This window comes from Amblyomma mixtum, chromosome 3, assembly GCF_055824585.1.
Source record: "Amblyomma mixtum isolate Tamu chromosome 3, ASM5582458v1, whole genome shotgun sequence".
NCBI classification, from domain to species: Eukaryota; Metazoa; Arthropoda; class Arachnida; order Ixodida; family Ixodidae; genus Amblyomma; species Amblyomma mixtum.
Window position 1 is genome coordinate 202,838,539 of NC_143014.1, and position 23,897 is coordinate 202,862,435.

General features: G+C 45.8%; 2 protein-coding genes and 1 pseudogene across 3 annotated transcripts in view; 2 read left to right on the forward strand and 1 right to left on the reverse strand.

Annotated features, from left to right (window-relative positions):
- The first annotated feature begins 300 nt into the window (after positions 1-300).
- Positions 301-2,213, forward strand: LOC149353325 (uncharacterized; annotated as a pseudogene).
- Positions 2,214-14,616: 12,403 nt separating this feature from the next.
- On the forward strand, positions 14,617-20,951 carry RpL28 (ribosomal protein L28). Its single transcript, XM_089582487.1, has 4 exons — positions 14,617-14,773; positions 14,859-14,982; positions 15,076-15,197; positions 20,820-20,951. The coding sequence occupies exons 1-4, from the start codon at positions 14,687-14,689 to the stop codon at positions 20,910-20,912; spliced, it is 426 nt and encodes a 141-aa protein (XP_089438613.1). The 5' UTR covers positions 14,617-14,686; the 3' UTR covers positions 20,913-20,951.
- The window catches only part of Rop (Syntaxin-binding protein Rop), a 42,505-nt gene continuing 39,543 nt past the window's right edge, over positions 20,936-23,897 (reverse strand). For both annotated transcript variants that reach the window (XM_089582486.1, XM_089582485.1), the window contains one exon: positions 20,936-22,053. In XM_089582486.1, coding sequence (XP_089438612.1) covers positions 21,992-22,053 — 62 coding nt within the window. In that variant the 3' untranslated portion in view covers positions 20,936-21,991. The remainder of the gene's footprint in view (positions 22,054-23,897) is intronic.

The window sequence follows — 23,897 nt, forward strand, 5'->3', positions numbered from 1 at the left end:
TCATGGTCTTCATTTGTGTACCCCTGCACCTACTAAATGCAGATATTGCTTGTATTTGCATTGTGTGTATAGTGGATGCAAGCACAGCATTGCATCCAGAACCTATTAATAATGCTTACGTCATGTTTAGCAGTTTTTTCAGTAAAAGGTGAAGGACTTGTTCTTAGGTGTTTGACTTTTTTTTTTTTTTTTTCATGCATAAACTTTGTATGATGTTACGGACCTACCCTGACCAAAAGCGTGCTGCGCTATACGAATAAAGAAGAGGCGCGGGGCGAGCGCGAGGGGAGAGCGCGCGGTGTTAGTGTGAGACAGAGACCGAAAGAGAATCGCCGTGGCCGATTGTGCCTGGATCTTCTACGTTCCTGTATACCTTTCTCTGCGCGGGCCCGCCGTCCCGTAACATTTGGTGGCAGCGGTGGGATTATGCCGCTCACCCGCTCCCAGAGTCAAGTACCCGACGTGCCAGATGACCAGCCGATGGCGCCGACGACGCAGTGGCCGCCACCGCTAGACCTGGGTGCGCAGCGGCTGGGCGCCGGTATTGGGCGCCTCCTGGATATGGTTATCCAGCGGATGGACGCATGGGAGACCTGTCTGACTGCCCAGGCTGGGTAGATGGAGGCCCTCCGGCGCGACTTCCGTCGCCTTCTGCCAATCGAGCTGAATACGGGTCAGGTGCCTTTGGGCGTCCCCACCACCGCCATCCTCGCCTCCTCCAGCGGGCGGCCGTGAACAGGGGTCGGGTCGGAATGGCGGCGTGGGCGCCGCTGTGGCTGCTACTCACCCTGGCGGCGGCGTCCACGGCCTGCGGTCTCGCCCAGCAGATCCTGCAGGCGGGGGCGGCGCCCGACGACGGCGGTGACGGCGGCGGCGGGCTGTACTGGCCGGACTGCCCCCGTTGGCCATGCGCGGCCGACTCGCCAGGGAGGGTGCCCGCAGGGCGGCCCAGGGGGCACAGTCATGGTGCCGCGAAGAGGCCTACCTCGAGCTGCGCGCCATGTGCGAGCGAAACCTGGACGAGGTGATGCGCCTCTACACAAAGGGCGAGCGGGGCCAGTCGTGCCAGCGACTGCACCAGTACACGGCGTGCGTGGGAAAGGCGCTGAACAGGACCTGGTGTCACCGCGTGGCCGACCTGACGGTGCGCGTGCACCAGAGGATGCGCGCAAACGTGAACGACTACAACTGGAGCTGCTCCACAAGCAGCCGCCAGGAGTACGCCACCGGGGGCGCTGCGGGCCTCATGAGCGCGAACTGCGACGGAAAGGCGCTCATCAACCACCACATGAAGTGCGGATCCACCTTCCAGAACTTCGTTGGATCCATCAACGTCTACAAGGAGCAGGCGAAGGCGTGTCGCGCGGTGCGGGACTACAAGGATTGCGTGAAGCCCATCTTCCAGAACGAGGAGTGCCAGGGCAACCAGGAGCTGATGGACCGGCTGCTGCGATTCTCGCACACCGTGCTCAAGGAGTACAGCTCGGCCTGCAAGGAGCGACATTCGGGCGAGGGTGACTACCAGGACGCCCCCGGTGGCGGTGGAGGCAGAGGCCGCGGCGATTCTCTTTCGGTCTCTGTCTCGCGCTAGCAGCGCGCGCTCTCCCCTCGCGCTCGCCCCGCGCCTCTTCTTTATTCGTATAGCGCAACGCGCTCTTGGTCAGCGTAGGTCCGTAACATGTAGTGTTCTCAGCACCTATGCCCTGTAGGTACTGTTTAACTGCCGTATGAGTGCCAAGTTTGAACTGTTTTCATGAGTTTAATTCCTGGCTGTAGTGACCTCGTTCGATGGAAACAAAACTTGAAGATGCAAATGTTATTAAATTTCAGTGCATGTTAGAGAACTCCAAGCGACTGAAGCTAATCCAGAGACCTCTGCTATGGTGTGCCTCATAGCCAAGATTCACCTTTGGCATGTAAAATAAATCGTACTGTATTTTTAAACATTTCAACTCTTAAAAAAAAAAAAATCTTGCTTGCAAGGACTTGACATCTACATGTATTCACACTATATTTCTTGCTTGGTTCCAGGATGTTATTCCACACTGGGTTGTGAGCCCTTGCGATTTGAAATGTTTTTCAAGTGGGTTCTTTTTCTGTCCTTTCAATTTAATGTGTGATATATTTTTATCATTCCAAAGCTTCATGTGAACATAAGTGTCTACAATTGTCATTCCAGAATTCACAATAAAAGCAGTTTTTATGCTTTGCAATGAAGTCATTACTAGTCGTTTACTACGTGCAGCACTGTCAGCTGGCAATGCTGTAATTTAGTACTAGAAGATAATGTAAGGGTGAGAAAAGCTGAGTTATGTTTCGATCTTATGGAAATGCTGCGAGTGCGAAAAAGAGCAGTGAGACCCCCCTTCCCACCTCTTTGATGCTATCTTGTCATGAATTGGCGTTTGGACTTTGAAAACTTAGTATTATTTTTCATGTAACTATTAAAATTATAGCTATGGAATTGTGAATTGTGGTGGGGTGTGGAGTCCAGTATGTGGTGAAAAAGTTTTTGCAAGTTTACAGCCTAGGACAGCTGTGGAGAGAATGAAAGTGCAATTCTTTCTGAAGAACGTTTCCTGCCATAGGCACATAATGTAATGTTCTGAACAACATTTGTACTAGGCCTTATTAGCCAGTATGACGACCACGTAAAGCAGCAAACTTGCTTACCTAGTCGACACTGGAGCTTTTGGGGTGTTATGCACAGTCCACACTGTGCAAAGCGAGAAGCAAGCGAGTAGAGGCTAAGGAAGAGAATGATCTGTTTGTGCAGATAGAAAGGCTACATGCTGTTTTCATCCATGTTCTCTCATTAACGCTGCTTCATTTACTCTTGAATTTGAACACACATGAACAAACAAAAGGCAAACTCCATACTGGGTACACATTCTTGTAATGCTGCACTGCAGATGCGGCACTGCGTAGGTGCCGCATCTTCTGGCGGACGGCGCGGCAGCTGCGTCCTCTATGGGCAGGCCTGATCCGAAAAGCGCCACGCGCACAGCCATGCCAGGGTGGGAACAGGAAGCCTGGCCACTTCCTGCGTGTGCAAGAAGTGCAGTGCGTTCAACTTGAATAGCTTCTTGCATGGGCAAGAAGTGGAGTGCGTTCAACTCGAATAGCTCCCTGTCCATGGGGACGTCGCAAGAGCTTCTACTAAAGTCCGAGGCTCATTACCAGCGGACCCCAACGCAGGAAATGCCTTCAACCGAAATCTCCTCAGGCCAACCGCCAGCGAAGCACTGCAGGTTCATGAGTTTGTCCGCTGCAGTATGGTGTCTTGCGTCACGTCACGGGAGTAGATAGCCCACGGAAGGTGCCACTCAGTAGCCAGTGCCAGCTGCTTAATAACACTCGCTTCTGCTCCTTTCCGCAGCCAAGCCAGCCTGTCTCAGAATAATCAAGTACACTCTTGCCTACGGCAACTGCAGAGTCGTGTTTGAGGGCACGCGCTAGGGATTCTCAACAGCGTCCATGTATTCGGTGGCACAGTAGAGGAGGGGGGGTGCACTCAAAGGAGCCCCAGAAGCAGACTTCTGCCAGAAGGGTTTCCCACTTGTTGCACCTCTCATACTGGTTAGGGTCATTTAAGTTCGTGATGTACCCGTCGTACGAGCACGTAAACGTGCAGTGCCGGGTGCGGTGGAGCTCTATGCACATTCCTAGGTAGGCGGACCTGCTAAACACGTTGTCGAGACCAGGCTCCCAGGACACCGTGTAGGTCCATGCCTTTGCCACTGAGTTAATGGAGCAACCTGTGGAACTGTGACCAAGACGAGTGCAGCTCAGCATTCGAGCAGGCATTTGCATGGATGCCCTCGGCAATTTGGGACTGGCCAACTAAATTGAACTGAAAAACACGTATCAGAAATTGCAAAATATCAATGGGAGAGCAGGGTTGGGTTCTTAGCTCCAGACTCCAGTGTGTCTTGCTGCCTTCTCGACCGTTTCAATTAGCTTAAGCTTTTGTTTGAGGCCAGAACTGGCCAGCAGGGACTCCCACTGCTCTTGAGAAGTGTATATGCGTTTTGGCTTGCCCTCACACTCCCACGTAATGTGGTCCAGCGAGGTGTGAGTTCGCACAAGGGACAGTCCTCCTTATACCTAGTCGGATACATGCGGTTATATAAGAGCAGGTGTGGATAAACGCAGGCACATTTAGATTTTTTGCTAGTTCTGGGATTGCTTTTTATTTAGGTCCTTGTGTGGAGGAGCATAGCAGCACCTAAGGGTACGATAAAGTGCTATGCGATCAGTGAAGTACATCACTCTCGGTGTTGAGGGTAGCATAGGTGTTGCATGGTTGGCGTAAGCTCATGCTAGCCTACTTGCTCCCTTGTTTCTTGGTAATCCTTCATGCACCGGCATCGATTGAACGCATACCGGTGTGGAATTTGGATTTGCTACTTTTTTCAAATTTCTGAGGGTGTTTGTGTCAATCCTGCCATTCATGTAGTCCCTGCAGGCTTCCTGCGAGTTCATAACAATTGTCAGGCTGTTATTGGTCCTCCAGCTGTATGTGATCGCTGCTAATGGTTTTTCTGTGGCGATGGAGGCGCTTACTAGCTGACGCTGTAATTAGTGGTCTACCACCACTGCCACCGACCCCTTCCTGTCATACGGAGATGAGTCAGTGTACACTAAGTCATTTCTGTCTATTCTTTTGCTTTTAACCCTGTCTTTTCTATGCCTTGTGCCCTGTTCGGGATGCATTCTCTTGGGCAAGGGGCTGACATGGGTCGTTTTGCGCATTGTACTTGGGACGCTGCCCTTGAACCATATATCGTGTAGGTCAGCTGGTGTGCTGATCCTATACAGGACTGGCCAGCGTGCGTTGTAAACTCAGTGTTCTTCCAATGAGTATCAGCGCAGGGGGCGGGTTCTTCTGTGTCGTCGTCGTGGTCATAAGTAATGGCACGTGCCAGAGGGTTTAGGCGCGGAAAGAAATTTCTTTGTGCACAGTAGTTTTGAACTTTTTGCGTCTAAACTTAAATGGACACCGGAGAAAAATTGGTCTCTGTGAGTAGATTACCGCGTTCAGACAACAAAGAGGCTACTTGCACTGAAATCTGAGCTTTTATATAGACCTTTGCAATAAGGGCTCCATGGGCGCTGCCACTGGACTGTCCTGAGCACCTTGCGCTAGCACTGTGGACGCGGCAATGGAACCAGTTTCCGCCATTCCATGCAGAGAGGAGGCGTTTCAACAACTCCCTCGCCCGATGCAAAGGTCTAGAAGCTATATAGTAGGATGCAACTTTAAAAAACTGCTGGTGGCTCAGCATTGCTGAACACGAAATATTGTGCAAAAGCAGATTTTTGCAGGTGGACACCAGCGCCATGTTCCTAAAAGCACGTTTGAGGTGTCCACTGACCCAGGAAGCCAGTTATGCGCCTTGATTTCCTTTCCTCAAAATCAACGAAGTTGACAACTATGCCAGCACCTACGCCAATGAACAAACTGAATGCCGGCGGCCTATTTTGCCACGCAAATGCCAGCAGTGCAGATCTCTCTGTCGCTACAGCCACATAGCTCAGAGCACAATTGTGGTCCACTGATCCAGGGAGCCAGTTATATGCATTTCCTTCCCTTTCGTGACTTCTGCACACAGATGGAAGTTGGTGAAGACAACGATGTGCAATGCACAGCGCGAGAGTGTGGCAGTTTAACATGAGGCATGGTCGGCTGAGGCTCTAAAATTTGATCTTGAGTGTATGGCTAACGGGTGTTGAAGAGCTGACGCATACGACATATTTTTAATCCTACGGCTGAAGCCGAAGGCAGGCTGAAGCTTTTATTGCAAACTGAATTTTACGTTCTAGTCACTGTGGTGATGTGACGCCTTCTGTTCTTTGTATGTGATTGTTCAGTCAATAAAGAAAAAAAAAACCGGTGATAGCATAGTGCTCTTGTGCAGGGGCCAGCGAAACTGATCTGTTCACGCCGCCGTGGGTTAGAAACTTAGTCGCAGCAATATTTATTTTAGTTCTGCAGACCTCACCTTTTTCAGGATTGCTAGCAAAATAGTGCTTTCACACTAAAAACAGCAGTTGTTAACACTCGGTCACAGTGCGCGGTGTCCTGCTGGCTAACCACACCACTATAGTGAACTCTAGTTCACTATACACAGCACTAAACAAAACCAGATTTTGGAGCAAAAGCTCCACTCCAAGCTGAAACTTTCAAGGTCATGGACGTTGCCCTTTAAAGGGACACTGAGGAGAGCACTATTAATATATATTATTTTTTATAGCAAAATCCGATAGTTCGGCATGTCATGGCTTTGTTGCCACTTGGCCGGCAGCGAAAAATGCATTTATTTCTAAGAAATTTGGATTCGAAGTTGAAAAGGTTTTTCCCGCCGCTGTGATTCAAACTTGGGATTCGGCTATGACGACAGAGGACTAAGTGACGTGAAACATGACGTGACATGACGTGATGCAGACTCTGTGATTTCTGGCGGCCAGCAGTGCGGCCTAGCAGCAGCCGAAAAGAAAGCTACCGCCGGCCGCACGTTGAAGGCATCTATCGGCTATTGCGGCCGTCGCTACAGTCGCTTCGCTTACGTTTGCACCGGCGTTTTGCGAGCGTTACGATGGATCTCGTTCTCGAAGTCGTCAACGAAGTTCTCGCAAATAGACACCTTTAGCATACCGTGTACCTTGATACCGCTAACGGAATACCGGGAGCCCGCCTAACGCCGGCGAGCAGGCGCTGATTGGTCCCGATGCTTCAGGCGAGCGCGTAGCTGCCCGGCACGTGGCGCCATCTGGCGACGTCAAGGAGATTTGCGCATGCATTGGCTGCGCCTCAGTGATTTGTGCTTCTCGTGTCCTAGCGTTGCTAGAACCATTGGTTCTAGCAACACTGTTTTGTTATATGACGTCATGACGCTTGTACTTGCGAGTTTGGCCTGTGGCGGCGATACCTGTATTTTGGTTCTTGCTCTTTTCTACGTTACAAGAGCTTTGTTGTCAGTATGAGTGGCGTTTTTGTAATCAGGAGCTGGTATTCTGTCGATACAAGCCAACTTCAATTTCTCCTCAGTGTCCCTTTAACCTTGAGCCAGGCTTCACACATGTGATGTCACATCACGTGACTAGCAACAGCTGTGCCGAACCCCCGCCGTATGACTTAGCAATGACGTCACACCATTCTTTGCTATAAATACCACCGGCTTTGCTTTCGCTCGTCTGCTATGTTCAACTGGGTTGAACCTCTTTCTTTCTTAATGTTTGACTACATTAAACAAGTCAGGCATCAAAATTCTAGAGCTTATAATTTTTTTTTGTGATTTTGTGATTATAACTTCTTTAGGTACAAAAAAGTTTAAACTACAAACAACTTTTTTGTTGTGGCGAAATTCTGTGCGGTGGACCTGAATGTGGGCAGAGGACGATCACCCTGAATGTGCTGCGAATGAGAATGGCATTGTGATGTGAAGCACGGTTAATTGCGAAGAATAAAAGCAGAAAAGCCGGCGTCGATCGTCTATGGCAGGAAATTTGGAGGATATCAGAAAAGCGATGTAAGTAACATACTGTGACCTATAACAGTCATGACTATGGTAGTCATAACCATTTTGCAACATAACATGACTCAGCACTTTACAAGTAAGATAAGGAGAGTAGATTTTACGTAGTATGCTTAGTCATGTTGCATGATTCAGCATTTTACTTCTGCAACATAGCATGGCAGCACTCTACAAACAATTGTACGTAAGGTGCATACAGTTTGTCAAAGTATGCATAGGCATGCCTCATAGTCATTCTGCAATGTTGCATGACTCAGCACTTTAACCATTTGTGGGACAATGAGGCACATATGTCCCACATTGTTCCCCAACTAAAGGGCTCGTATGAAGCAATGGGACGTAGCAGTCCCACTTATGCTGTGCTCCCACCTATCTTAAGGTTTCAATTTGTTTAAAAATGGTTTCAGCCGCGTCCACTAGATGAGGTTGCGAGTGGAGACCTTGAAACTTCTTTCTTTTTTGGGGGGCACGCTGCAAGTTTTTGGCTATATTCGATCTGAAAAAATAAAATCAAAATGCTCGGTGAGTGATTCCTTTTTTCTGCATAGAACAACTCTAGATTGCAACATGCACTTGTTCCGAATATTTGAGATGACAAGTAATAAGAGGAAAGCACCTTTTTTTTTACCATGCTGAAAAGAGTTGGACCTTTAACGACTGAATATTGAGCGGTAATTCTCAAACATTGTATGTAAGGTTTGTTCTTGAGTGCCAAAGCATTAATAGCCAAACATTCAGAACCATCAGCAGCAAGAAGCCCTTCCTAATGAACATGGAGGGCAAAAAAAAAGCCCAAAAATAGTTGCTGTCTTGAGTGAAGTTTGGCTCATTGGCAAAGAACACAACCCTGTGAAAGTTAAAGTTGTAGATGCCTTTGTGGTCCATGACGGGAGAGGTAGTGTGAACAAGTTCAACAAAAAGCGAGTTCAACAAACGAACAAGTGCGAAAACGTTCATGAAGTGGTAGGAAGAAACTAACTCAGTGAGGAAACGCATGTAGGTCAATGGGACAAATACATCCCATTTTCTTTAACCCCATTTAGTACCAACGAGACAAATATGTGCCACTTTTTTCCACTTAACTATTTGTACTAAAATTGTGAAATTTGTTGAGAACCGTTTCTGTGCACCTCATCTGCTCGTGCTAGCAAAGATTTTTCATCAATTTTGCAATATATTCTGGTGCACGGCTGCTGAACCCAAAGACGTGGGTTCAATCCCTGCAAGGGCAGTCGAATTTCGATGAGGCGAAATTCTAGAGGCCCGTGTACTGTGCAATGTCAGTGCACATTAAAGAACCCCAGGTAGATGACATTTCCGGAGCCCTTCACTACAGTGTCCTTCATAGCCTGAGTCGCTTTGGGGCGTTAAACCCCAATAAACCAACCAATATATCCTGTCCTACAAAGGATTAATGCTTTCGCATTCTCACACATAAGCATGTCTTAAGTGTCTCTGCACAATTTTTTTTTAATGCGAAAGCATTATATGGCTCATCGGCAACAATACCAGGCACTGTTGACCGCAAGAGTGGTCACGAAAAATCCCAGATGACGTCACCGTGGTATCAAAGAAAAAATAAAATTTATTTCAAAGGTGTGGGTAAATGAACCCAGGAGCGTGTTGCCAGTGCCTTTTCCCCAACAAAGAACCCCATTCCAGCCTACAGCGTCGGCCGATTCTCATGAGCCTGTTAGCGTGACAGTGCTGGGAGAAAACTATTCCCCCTAGTAGCACAAAATGTCGCCAGTACGTTGCAGCGCAATGCTGCCAATGTTTTATAATGTGCAACCTACTCCAACGTTGCAGCAATGTGCCTGTAAGTTAAAAACACCCCAGGTAGTACTGAAATGTTACATTTTTGTTTTGGTCAAATGTTATTTCAGTGTGTTTAATGCCCTCTTTTTCTAACGTTTTTTTTTAATGTTACATATAAACATTCTAATAATGTTACCCAAACAGATTAATCAAACATGTAAGCAACATAAATGTACATTCTCGAAAATGGTGAAGCAGCGCTGCACAAGCATGCAGGCCCTGTCAGTTGTGACAGCACACAACTTGCAACGCTTTGCAAGAGTTAACCAGCAACGAGGGTGACACTTCAGCTCCATTATACAGCACAACATGCAACTCCTATTCACTAACCTGGCAAATGGGTAATAACCAAAGTTTTCTGACAAAATAATGGGGCTGTGTATCCCATTTAAGAGATGTGGTTGCAAAGTACTGCTAGTTAAAGACATCTTTACTGTAAGTACAGTGGAAAAAGTTGTGAAAATCAGTGCTCAAAATATATTTGTTGTGTTGTCCTATAGTTATGATTCTAATATGTTTAGTAGACTATTTTAAAACAACATTTCTTAAAAAGGTTAAAATAACATTTTCTATATAACTTAATTATAATGTTATATGTTAATTTCTAAACATTACAATGGAACATGTAACATTACTGCAACTTATATAACATTATTCTAATGTTCGGTGCTACCTGGAACACTATCTGCGAACGTTGCAGCCACATGGTCAGAAGTTAATTAGGATAACATACCATCTGCCCCATCGTTTTAACAACATCGCAAAGCAATGTTGAGGCGTACACACGTAGGCCATATCTTGCATTTAATGCTAAATGCTTCTGATGTGTAACATTCTAAATAAACATTCTTTTAATCGAGCCTTGTTATTATAATGACGTTTGAATCATAACAACAACATTACAAATATATTTCAAGCATAGGGTTCCAAAGCTTTTCCAGCTGTTGTTGTAGTAAACATGTTTTTCAACTAGTAGTACTTTGCTTTGCAACTAAACCTCCTATATTGCACCTTCCAAAGGTTGCATGCACAGCTTCATTATTTTGTCACAAAGCTTTGCTTATTACCCATTTGCCACTGTCACCTACCGGACACCCTTCAATGAAGGATATATAAGCTTGAGTCTATACTATCCATTGGATGGTGAATGTATGAGTTGCATGTTGTACTGTATTGCGGAGCTCAAGTGCAGCTCGTCGTCGTCATTGGTCCTTGAAAAGCGTTGTGACATGTTTTGAAGCTTACCAACTCATAAGCCTATATGCTCGTGAAGGGTTACTGAACTTTTCAAGAATGTTACATTTACGTTACGGGACATTGCAGCAGTTATTGCAGCATTGTTGTACTTAGTGTCAAATGTGTGTCACACCATTGCAGAAAATATTGCAGCAATGTTTTTGTACATATGTTGTCTTGACATATTGCCAAAGGAGGATACTAGCCACATTAATGCAACCTAAAAAGGTAATATTGGTACAAAGTTCGAGCAGCAATTTGTGCTACTATACGGCCCGACCATGGAGGGAGGAGATTATCCCCTTCATCTGCCACTCCCTGCATTGTCACGCTAGCAGGCTCGTGAGAATCGGCCAATGCCACTGTCTAAAGGGGGGTCTTTTGACGAGGAAAAGCCATTTCATTCTTGAGTTGTATCTAACTATCGTATATATGTTGCCTTACTACTGTATGCTAATGAGTGAGTCTGTCATAAGGAACAGAAAAATGAATAAAAATAAAAATGAAACAAAAATAAAAACAATGTTTTTGCATTCAAGCACGTAAGCAGTCTTAAGTGCCCTCCATAATATTTTTTTCAATATGAAAGTATTATATGTCTCATTGGCAACAAAACCCGTTGACCGCAAAAGTGGTCATGAAAAATCCTATATGGTTTCACTGCACAGGTAGCACAGAAGCATTACAACAATGTTATGTTTTTGTTTTGGTCCAACTTTGTTTGAATGTTCATAATGCCCTTTTTTCTAACATTTTCATAATGCTAGAAATAAACATTGTAATAATCTTTTCTTAACATTAATCAAACATTTAATAACATAAACATTCTCAAAAGTGATAAAGCAATTAACCCTGCTCGAGCATGCAGGCCTGCCATTTGTGAAGGTACACTATTTAATCAACGCTTTGCAAGGAGCAGCAATGAGGACAACACTTCAGCTCCACAATACAGCACAGCATGCAGCTCGTACACTCACCTCGAGAACGGATGCAGTGTAGTAAAGCTTATATATACCCATTACTGACGGGTGTCCCATGAGTGGCACTGGCGAACGGGTAATAAGCAGTTTTCTAACAAAATAACGTGGCTGTGCACGCAGTCTATGGTGGGCACAATCTATGAGATTTAGTTGCAAAGTACTGCTCGTTGAAAAACGTGTTCACTGTAAGAACAGTGGGAAAAGTTATGGGACCCAGGGCATAGAATATATTCGCTACATTGTTTTATAGTTATGATGAGAATTTTATAACAATGACTAGAAGACTATATTAAAACAATGTTTACTTCGAACCTTGCACAAATATTTTAGATACAACATATAACATTAAATGGTAATTCTTAACGTTAATGCAATATTACAGTATAACATAAAACATTACTGCAACTTCCATAACATTTTTCTAACATTATTTTAAAGCTCGGTGCTACCTGGGCGTGGTACCAAAGAAAAACAATTCTTTCGGAGGTGTGGGGAATTGAACCCAGGAGCACGTTGCTTCTTGGTGAACAAAGGTGAGCCTAGTAAATCTGTTGCATTACGACAGTATGCTAATGAGTAGGCCTATCATAAGGAAGAGAAAAATTAAATAAAAACAAAAAGGAAATAAAAATTTTAAAAATGCTTTCGCATTCAAAGCAAGCAGGTAGTCTTAAGCGCCTTCCATAATTTTTTTTAAATGCAAAAGCATCATATGGCTCATCAGCAACAAAACCCGGCATTGGTGTTGACAAGCTGCAATGGTCCCAAAAATCCGAGTTGACGACACTGCGGTATCAAAGAAAAATAAAATTTCTTCCTTTGGTGCGGGGAATTGAACCTACGGCTTTCAGATTGGGAGGCGAGCATGATGAGCACAAAACCACATTGCTTCTTGGCAAACAAAGGTGATCCTGTATACATGCTAATGAGTAGGTGGGTCCTTAGAAAGGGAGAGAAACAAAAAGAAGTCTAAAAAGAAATAAAATAAAAAAATTCCCCATTCAAAGCACGTAAGTAGTCGTAAGTGCTCTCCGTAATTTTTTAAAATTTTGTGAGAGGTTATTTGCAGAGGATTTGAGATATATGATATACTGAGACTCCTCACAGGGAAATGATGGCTCGTCACACGTGTACCCGGCCATTAGTTTTGGTTTTTGAGGCAAGGAAATGGTGCAGTACCTGTCTCGCATACCTCTGTGGACACCTGAACCGCGCCGTAAGGGAAGGGTGAAAGGTGGGAGTGAAAGAAGAAAAGAGGTGCCGTAGTGGAGGTTTCCGGGATAATTTCGACCACCTGGGGATCTTTAACGTGCACTGACATATCGCACAGCACGCGGGCACCTTTTGTGTTCCGTCTCCACCGAAACAGACGAGCGCCTCACTGAGCCTCCGCGGCGGGCATTCCGAGAAGCACTTTTCCAGCTGGAAGACTAAAAAAATCAAGCTGGATAGCTCCATATATAAATTTTACAACTGCAGCTAACTGGAATATTTGTGCAAATTTTCCAGCTGAAAGCAAGAATATTCCAGTGTTCTAGCTGGACATGATTTATGGTTCAATAGCTCCAGCTGCAACAGATCTCATTCCAGCTGAAATGGAAGGTTTTCAGCTGGAAAGGTATGGGTACCAGTTCAGTAATCCAGCTGGAAGTATGAGCTTTTTTTTTCATCTGGGGTGGGATGCTGTTATAGAAAATATTCTTCAGATTTTTTTGTTGTCTGGTTGGGCGATGACGAGAATTATGAACGAATCCCAACCTCTTTTCTAGCGAAGAAAGTGAGCGAAAAACATATGGTGGTCACTCGATCGCGACTGTGTAAAGCTTTATTCAACAGGAAAGGGCGTAGTTCGGCAAGAGCCCACTCAAGCGCCAAACACTCGTGCTGATGCAGTAATTTCGCTGGAAAGGCGTGCGCCTGGCACAGCGCCTGTCCTGCGTCCGCTGGCGTTGGTGCGAATTTGAGGAGAAGCTGACGTGTGAAAATGGGCTAAAATAGGCGGCATGGTCAGCCAATATGTGATGGAGCGACAGAAATTACGCCGAGGCAAGCGCCGATCGAGTGAATTAAAATTGATCGTCTTTCCTATGGAGTTCTGCATGGAGGAAGGAGAGTTCTTTCCTTCCTTCATAGGAGTTCTGTTAGTGGATGGTCTAGGTCGGCGCAGTGTTTAGTGAAACACCGGAATTACGAACAAAGGCCAACAAATCTCCAGATATCCTTCATAGCAGCAGTCTGCCAAAAAGCGGAGCGTTCGATGGATGAAATATATCGATCGTCGTGACAATATTTAAAGGTTTATTCCAGCAAAAGGAGCATTACTGATGCAATGGGTGCTACAAATGTTTTGTGACACGGATGAATGTCTTGATTGATAGTGAGAAAGTTAACAAAGCGAAGAAACTGCAAAGGAAGCGAACTTTCAACACGTGAAAACGCTTGTATCGATGTCTGTACCAGTATGCAGCTTGGTAATCGCGCGAAAACCAGCATTCGTCATCGAGGCAAGCAATTCCAGTGTGTAACGGCAGGAAGAAGTAAACAAGCTATTTTAGTTTATCATCTAATTATACCCGAGTTGTGTAAAAGTGGTATAACCGTTTGAATTTGGCGCGTTTGGTCATCTAAGCGGGTGCTGCCAGCGCTATCCAGTGCTGCCGTTGGCCACGTCCTCTCCATTGTTTGGCAAATGGGTCAATGCATGGTTTGGCTTTGTTGTTAAAACATCTGTGCATCTTACACCATGGTGCAACTATAAGTACTAAAAAATATGCGGCACTCGCCCAAGCAGCCGGCTGGCGCACTTAGCTCACGTCTCTTACAAATCGCAGCAGCCGAGCTGACAAGCGCATCAAGGTTGCCGCTAGCTAGGGCGCCACCACCCGGGTCATTTCTTTCTGTTCGAGAACTTGGGGTGAGTACACGTGTTAGCTCTTCTCCAGATCTTGTTCAAAAATAGTATTGCTTTAGTCATTGTAGCTGTGCTTGTAGGTCAGTAATGTAGTTAAGCGTGAGGCTAGATTGTTCTTTCCATTTGTTTTGTGCTTATCGGTTGTTCAACTGTAGTCGTCAAGTTGGTAGGCTTAACATTTTCTATCGTGTCTTGCAGTAACCATGTCGGCCGAACTTCAGTGGATGATCGTGAAAGACCGGTCCAGCTTCCTGGTCAAGAAGCGGATGATTAAGACATGGTTTAGCATTGTAAGTTTCGCTGCCTTAATGGTGACTGCCATGACTGGTCTCCAATACTGCTGGCGCTGTCACATAAAGGGTTCACTTATCGCAGGACCCCCTGAACCCTAAGGGAACTCACGCCAAGCGTTACAGCGGCACCGTTAGGGACAAGGCACTCACAATCGAGCCTCACAGCAGCGGCAAGGGCGTCACGTTGGTCTACAAGAAGCAAGCTAGTGAGTAGACGCGCACGGTGTCGTCCAACTTGACGTATGTTTAAATGCACGTGGCGCTCATGAATGAACGAGCGTTCTTTTTTTGTCATTTAGACCGCAAGAAGCCGGCAAAGCTGCTTGACCGAGTGTCCCTCAAGAAGGGAGCCCGTCGCACAATGTCGTCGATTAAGAAGTGGGTGAAGGGGCACAAATACTACAGGAAGGACCTGCAGACGGTAAGTAGCAGCGCCGCGCCTCCATGTTGAGTGCATTCCTTCGAAGGAGAGAGAAAAAAAAAAAAAAAACAACCTTTCGCCCCATGTATGAAGCAAAGTTTGCTTCGAAGCGCTATAGAATGGTTTGCTTTATTGTAGGCCTACAGTGGGTCGTCACTCGCGAGGAAGTGGTCACAAGTGACGCACATCGTTGTGATCCATTGCTCTTTCAGCTGTGGGGCTATTTCCTGGCTGCTGTGAAAATGGCTTGGTGTACATGAAAGTTGCAACGTGGTTGAAATCATGAGGTTGACGCATAACTTGTGTTCATTAACAGCTTCCTCGCACGGTCACGTTTCACATCTGGGAAGAAGCTTCATGAGCAATGTAGTGCATACAGTTCTCACGGCATATAGTTACCTGATCAAGCTACACTATTAAGTATGAAACTTCACACCTTGATATGGCTGCTGCTGTAGTGGTGTGGGATATTGTGCAGTGGTCCTAGGATTATTTTTCTTCATCCACTGGTGAACAGTGTGCATGCTTGATAACATGCACACTGAGATCATCTCAATGGGTTTGTTTTGGGGGACCAAGGGCCCAGGTAAAATGGACGCAGCAACGTGGAGGTGCAGACTATTATTGTTAATGTAATTTGCCCTCATCTGTGCCACTGGCATTGTGTGCGCTTTTGTACCCTAATGCAGAACAGCCGTTCATGTCAGACCTGTTGATAAATATTATATGAAGTAATCAATGTGGGTTCAAATATTGATGGTAGAAGTGGCTTCATTAAAATAGGACAAGTGAGATAAGCGCTTGGCTAGCGCCAGTTTTACTAATAGCATTTTTGCAGAATGCATTTGTGCTTTATTGGTGAAGCTGTATTATGTTTGAGTGAACCTCTTTGGTGTTGGATCAACCATCTCCTTATTTCATTCTGCACTGTACTGATACTGGCCAGTTTGTACACTTAGCAGCTTTGTGTGGACTGAATTATTCAATACATTTTCTATTGCACAATTTGATCAGTAAGGCATGTTGCCAGTCTAGTTGGTTTAGCATCTTGAAACTTGTAATGAAACCACCTTGGCGTAAATAATTTCACATACATATAAGAGGAGGAGACAACGGACAGGCGACTCTGTTGTCTCCTAGTCTCTTTTGTGTATGTGAAATTATTTGCGCCAAGGTGTTCTTTTTTCCCAAGGTTCAAGATAGTTCTTTAATATTTAGTGCAGAACCTGTTTGATTACTGTCTTGAGCATGCTGTGTTCAACAGACCAGCTTAATTCAAACTTTGTAGTGCCTGTGCAGCCTTGTCAGCAGTTGTAGTTCTGAGTTGCCATGAGTTTGCGATTGTAGGCATCACAGTACTATTCTTAAGCTGTAATTTTATGCATTTTTTCTATGCTCATGCTCAAGATGCACTTTCCCTTTGAGTACGTGCAGCCAGCTTAAAAAGAGAACTGCAGCTTGTTAATTCTAGGGGGAAAACGGTGATGCACAATCCCTGCTGTGTTGTGATGCAGCAGGCATTGTGCATCACTGCTTAACACATCACAAGAAATGATGTTTTCAGCTGCAAACGGAATGCACAGCGACTGGTGACTGGCTGTTAGTTAATTTGCACACTCAAGAAATAAATGCTTTTATGTCCTGTGGGGTTTTATGTCCTGTGGGGGTTTGTCCTGTGGGGTATTCCCCGTTTAAGCGCGGCTGACACAGTTCAAAACCGCGCGGACCCCACCCCGTGGTCGCGTACGCTACTGAGCGCACGCCGACCACGGCGGGCCGTGCTCTACGGGAACAAAGGAACGACACACTGGCTGACACAAACAAGGCATTTATTGCTATAGCAACAATAACGCCAGCTAGCAACAAAATACACTGAGGAATCTAGGATGTCCGACTCACCAGCACGGCTACGAGCGAACGTCCGCCCACGGTAGGGCAAAGGGAACTCCGAGGTCGAGCGGGACGGGCTCGGCGGGAGTAAGTTCCGACCGAGAGGCGCCCGTCGACGAAGAGCGAAGCTGCGAGCGAAACGTCTACTCGCTTCCCCATCCCAGAGAGAAGAGAGCCCGCTATCCCCCGCGCGCGCGCAGCAAACGCCATCCGTGGCGCTGGTGTCGCTACGACGCGAGCGCCCTCCCCTGTTAGTTAAAGTAACCAAAACAGAAGAGCGCGTTTCGGAGGAGCTAACAACAGTGGGGTGTGCAATGCGGGAAAGTGAACGCAGGGGACGAAGGCGTCCCCACAGTCCTAAAATAGTATGTGTTATCATCGAACGGAACAAGTCTCTCGAGTGCTGCAGACAGATATGTGGACATGTTTTCATGCTGCTTGTGGATGTTTGCAGACTTGAGCTAGAAGCTGGTAACGAAATGTTCTCGTTTACTTTTGCCGCAGTAAAATCTTTCTGCTCACCTAAATTCCAATTCTGCTTGCAAGAGGCTTGACTAATATAGAGTAAAACAGAGAGAGGCAGTGGAAATGACAAGAGGTAGTGTTGGACGTCAGTGGGCGAGGGAAAGCTTTTGGAATGGTGCAGGCAGGAGGAGAAACTGTTCAGTAAGACTGGGCATTGTAAGTGCTTTTTTTTTTTCTTCAGTGCTTGTACAGTCAAATCTTGACATGTCTGACATGAATATTAGGAATTATAGGCTGTGTTGAACTCTTCTAAAATCCTAACAGGTGCATGCAATTATGGTATTATCTTGTGTACCGAATCCCCATCGCTAAGCGGTGTATGCTCTGATTGCAGCTGGCAGGCTTTGCTGCACTACACAAGTGCCTGGTGGTAGTGTGGCAAGCAGTTGTGCCTCTGTGTCACTAACCAAGCAGTGGTGTAAATGGCTCCTCTTTGCAGTAACCATTCTGTGGCATGGTTCCATGCTACGCTGTTGTAATGCTGGGAAGCCACTCCAGCTGGCGTTCAGTCTACCACCGCTGTGTGTTAGTGGTGCTGTGCAGGGAGGCGAATGTAACTGGGGTGTGGCACTGTTTTTCATGGCTTCCAAATAGCTGCGAGCACCTTATAACTTCAGAGCCTCAGTTGCTGTCCCTTCACTAGCTAAATTGCGGTGCTCTTGCGTCCATTCATGTCAAAATTTTATATTGCACAAATTTTTGCTGTGTCAAACGATATTATGATTAGGGGCTGAGTTTTCAATTTAAACTGAACAAAACCGCTAAAAGTACAGAGTTCAGTTTTTGAAATTTGGTTTTAGCTGAAAAAGGTCTGTATTCTAGGGATTCTTCTCGCCATCTGTTACTGGAATGTGCTCCCCGAAAGCGAGGTTCTATCATTGACGCGTCACATTTTTTATTAGCCTAAGTGCTTCCTGGGGCTGTGAATGTTGCAGGAGCAGCACATGACTGCCTGTAATGATGCCTTTATTTTATGTATGAATCATTGAATTTTTGTGTGTTCTTTGTGTGCTTTCTGTGTTCTAAATCTTTATTGTGCCTCTAGGGTAATCGAATAAATAATACAAACATGCATGCCACAGTTAACGGGCTGTCGAGTAGGAGTAACACTCAAAGGAGAGGAATAACAAAGGGCAAAAGCCATGCGCGTGTTGAGACGGTGTGCTGTTGAGTCATGTAGTTGTGCATTTTGAGGGATTGCTCTGCTACCTTGCATGTCTCTGGACACTGGAAGGCTCTGCCTTATCACGAAACATCTGCCAGCATAGCACTGTTCCACCATCATCCGCTTTGGGTAATTGCTTGGTTAAGCATTGCATGTAAGGATACTCGAAACCATGCATAAATGCCATGAAAAGGTGTCATGTTCTGGCTACTGCGACAGGTCAGTGGCAGTTCCATAGCTGTGGTCAACACGCGGACCATGCGATTCACCACGCCCTTACCACAACATTGCAATAACTTGGCACTCCACCAAAGTTTTAGAAATCAGTGTCCTCTCATGTTTTTGTTCAGCAGTTCTGTTATTTAACTTCTATTACATTTACTACATCTATTACATTATCGCATGCCTTGCAACTAGAGTATGCGTGAATTCTTCAGGCAAAATTTTAATGGTTATTAGTAGCGCTTGCGGTCATTGCCTCCTATGTCAAATTGTGAATTGTATTGTTCACACCAACCTCCTTCAAAAAAGGTACCATTTCAAGCATATTTGCAGCACAGCATTCGAGTGGTAGTATGGCACTATCATCCAATTGGTGTCATTTGATTTATGCTGCTGGTGTTGTGTGGGTAGTTGCAGTGATGAAACGTAACAGTTGAAAAACTATCACGTATCACTGAAAACCTAGTATGGCGTTATTAGGCCACATGTCATTGAATATATCTACTTGGGAGTTTACTCCAGGTCTTGACCAAGTGTGAGAGCCTCAATAGTGATCCTGTACAGCAAAGTGGCAGTTAAAGCTGCTGGCTAGTTCCTAGGCTGTGGCTAGTGCAAGCTAAGCCAGGAGCAAGTACTGAAGTCATCTGGCAGATTGCTTATGTAACCTTATGACATTTGCAGTTGATAGTTGTTTTTAATGAGTTAGAAAAGTGGCCTACTTAATCCTGGCCCCCCATGTTTCTTATTAGTATGTGCCAGAGTCTTGTTCACCGACATCTTTGCATTTTGCCCCATTCAAATTATGAACCTGTAAAGTCGTGCCCAGCAGAACACTGTAGCCACCATGGCAGTTTTCTGTTGCTTAGCTTGTAGAAATAGAGGCTACAAATTATGATCGAGCAGGAGCACCCCTTTGTATGGGTTGCTGCTGCTGCTGTTGCTTTTATGACGTAATTGACTGTGCTACAAGGAAGAACCAGTGTTACTAGAGTCCTAGAAAAGGGTTGCTCATTCATAATTATAGATGGGCTCTTGCAACACGTTAGATCAGCAGTAATGTTACTTTAAGTCTGCTTGTGCAAGTTAATTGAACCTATAGGCAAGACTCTTTTGCAGTGTTTCCTTAGGGCTTCAAGGCCTAGACTCAGTTGCTATGTGCAACATTGGTATGTGTAATTGCAGGTATAATGAAAGCTAATGAGGTTTAACTCTGGCTACTGACCCTGTGCACTCGCTGTGGTGGCCCAGTGCTTTGCTGCTGAGCCCATGATGTGGGTTCAGTCACTGCTATAAAATGCAGGGTGCCAGTAACTGCAATGCCAGTGCATGTTGAAGAATGCCGGGTGGGCAAATTAATCGGAGCCCTCCACCAGTATAGTATGTCCCTCAGTCCATGTGCCATTTTGGAACATTACTCTATATACCATAACAACCAGGAACTTGAGTTCTGCTCCCGATCAGCACTACCAGTGCCATGGCTTCTTTGATCCAGCTTGAAACAAAGAAATCAGAAGCCTAAAATTTTCCTATTGTACCCATCACTTCCTACTTTATTGTGTAGAGATTATTGTTCATGTGATCTGCGCAGGCAAACATGGCAGGCTTGCTGCGGGGCCACTGTGTTCACAATCAGATTAATGTGCACAACTGCAGGCACTTGCTTTGTTAGTACCCTGCCAGCTGGTTGAAAACAGTGTTGCCAGAGCTGCCTGCCGAATTGGAATCTATCGTGTAGAGACCAGGTGCAGCAAAGTGCATTGGTGGTTTTGTTCAGATGTTTACTGTATCATTTGATAATGTTGATCTTCTCATCTCTGCAGCTGTGCATGCGTCGTGCAAGTGCCATCCTGAGGAGTCAGAAGGCCATTGTGCCTAAAAAGAAGAGCGCGCGTCCCACGAAGAAGGCCGACTGAATGAGCACGCCAGACCAATAAAACATGCTTCAAAGCAGATTTATTGCATTGAAAGTTTTTTTGCTTGTTCCATATTGGACAACCATGAGAACACGGGTCCCAGAGAGATAAGGACATGCAATACTGCCAACAGCACAGTTTGTAACATTATAGGAAACGCAAAACTTCCATTAGATGTGTAGATAACAGCAGGATGCAGCATGTGACTTAGTGAGCTTCAGCATGGTGTGCACAACGTGTCCGCTCCGCATGGCAATGCTTACGTCGCCTGTGACAAGCTTTGGCTCCATCACTGCCATACAATAAATAGCATAAGTATACAGTGCAATGTTCCTGCCACCACCCTAGCCACAACATGTGCGCAGGTATGGGCAAATGCTTGATATTTCATCTGTCGCTGGCTGCATTTGGAACTTTCCCAACAGCTAATGCGGCTTTGACCATTGCACATAAAAAGCGACAAGTCGCAAGAGCCTGTACATTTTGTCTGAAGTATTGCATGCGCCAACTACAACTGAATATCAGTACGAGTTTGGCGGCACATGTATTGAAGGTTGGAAAAACCACGCCATAAGCATTGCCATGTGAGCATGGCACAGAAGTGTGTGCACACTGCACGCACAGAAGTCTAGTAGTGACTTGCTTGACTGCCTTCACCGGTGCATCTCCACGTACACCCGCAAAGTGCAGGAAGACCTACTACCTGCCACTAGGGAATTAGATGCTGGACACTCGTATGCACGTAACGCCTTTTCGCCTAGGTCTAAGATTGCCTGAACAACACTGCCACAACCCCATGTGCATAAAAGTGGAGGGGGTGGGAAAGACTGCAGGTATAGTAGCTTTTTTATGCAACAATGCATGCAGGTTGAAGTCTGCGGCACTGGCCGATGTGCAGAAGCGACATCAACAATGCATGTTGCTCTCTAGTTTTCAAAGATATACACACACACAGACCAACTTATGCTAAATTACGGCTCCTGGAGAGCTTCGGCAGCTGGGGGTTGTGGAAGGGAAGAAAGCTCCCTGGGCCCACTCAACAGGAATGTCTTCCTTCTCTTTGGTGCAGAGCAGTTGGCTCAAGTGCTCAGATCTCGAAGGTCACTGAGAAAGCCCTCAGGTGTAAGAATGTGGTCCGAGCCTGTAGGAACAGAAAAAACGTCAAGTGCGGAGTTCAAATGCTGTTCTGAAAAAACAAAAAGCTAGTGTGGTAACCTTGTCGGCAGCCTTAGCTAGGCAATCTTGGACCTCTGTCACATGGACACTGCAAAGACCTTCGAGAATCCAGGAGTGCTGCTACACTACACAAATTTTGCACCCTTGCAGCTAAGGGCCTTGCAGGCGAAGGTGCCTTTGGAGCCCAAAGGAAGACCCTGCGATCGCAAGGCCATCAAAAAGTATAAGCAAAGAAAAATATATGCAGCTAACAATGCCTGAAAACATCTTCAAAAAAATATGAAAGGTTTGTCTGGTTTTGTTTTTGGACGAGTGTTTAATATTTTATGCCCAGATTTCAAGACAGCAAAATTGTTGCAACACCAAGTGTCCCGGCCAAGGCAATAGAGAGCAGCTGTTGTAGTTCTATTAAGGAAGCAATAAGAATAAAAAATTGAGCTCAACGAATGAATAGAATACCACACAATTTCAAAACGTTCACTACAGCCACCTTATGCACAGCAGTGGGTTCTAAGCCTTAACGACTGCTTCACCTTTTGGCTGCACCGTGTAGCTGCGTCCCTGCTCCTTTTGAGCTTTCGATCCTTTGTTGGAAAGAGGTGCCTTTGCTGGAAAGGCCTTCAAGGAATGCTGTGTGACAGGGGTATTAGTTCTTCACAGTTGCTTAAAATTTAATTTTTGCCCCCTACCCAACAGATAAAGCCCAACCCTGTGTATCACTGCTTTCAGTTCAGTGAAATGCTTTTATCCACGCTACCTTGGCATTTCAAGCACAGGCTATTGCTTTAGTGATTTGAACAGCGGCTTGCAACCATAGCATAACAGTGTTGCAGAACATTTTAAAGGGCATGCTATCATTTTGCAGCCAAAATGGACTAACAGTCGGGCTTGTGTGTACATATAACATATATGCACAAGCCTAACTGCCTAACCTGCACCAAGTCATTTAATAATTGATTAACCCACCTAACAGTGCCATTAGTATGGTTTTTGGCATGGCCACACACACCCACCTTCTCGCAAAAGTAGATGCAGTGACACAAATGAAATCCAATAGCATAGCAGCTTATTCAAGCAGAACAGAACAATGCTTTAGTTTGCGTGCTTTTTGCACTCTAGCAGCTTATCAGTACACAACTGTAATGCGTTCACTGCCATTAACTCATGCTGGTCAATTAAGGCTGAGTCGCATGTACGCGAAAACTCGCGCGAACGCGACGGCGACACATGTCGCGCGAAGACTTCGCGCAAACAGAAATGTATGCGTCGCTTGGCTCGTCGCTCGGATCTGCTGAAATAGAGAATTTCGCTCGTTCGCCCGGAAGTGCATGCGCGATCAGCCAATAGCATGAACGCTCAGTGTACGTCACTGCCGGTCATTTCGCGTGCTTTTTTTTTGTTTTGAAGCGTTGCATTGCGATCGCCGCATATTCGCGCTTCCTACAAAACGATGGCCAACCAAAACTTCAACGAGCGCCTTATTGACGCCGTCGAATGCGAGCAGGTCCTTTGGGACCTGCAGCACAGGTACTATAAACATCGCGGCCATTCTAATGCAGCTTGGCCCAGAGTTGCAGAAGCCGTCGGTGCACATGAGCAGTTCTGTAAACAATTTCATTGAGTTGGTTTCATTGACTGCTAACTGTTTCCGTATGCAGACTGGATATTTATGAAGTGAAAGCGCTCATTTATGTTTCATGCATGTGGTCTTAGCTGTCGTCGAGCAATCGTTATCGTTCGCTAGAAAATGCGCGCTGCCGCATAGCAGATTTGCCTGACAAGGAAAGCATGCATGCAGAACTAGAATTA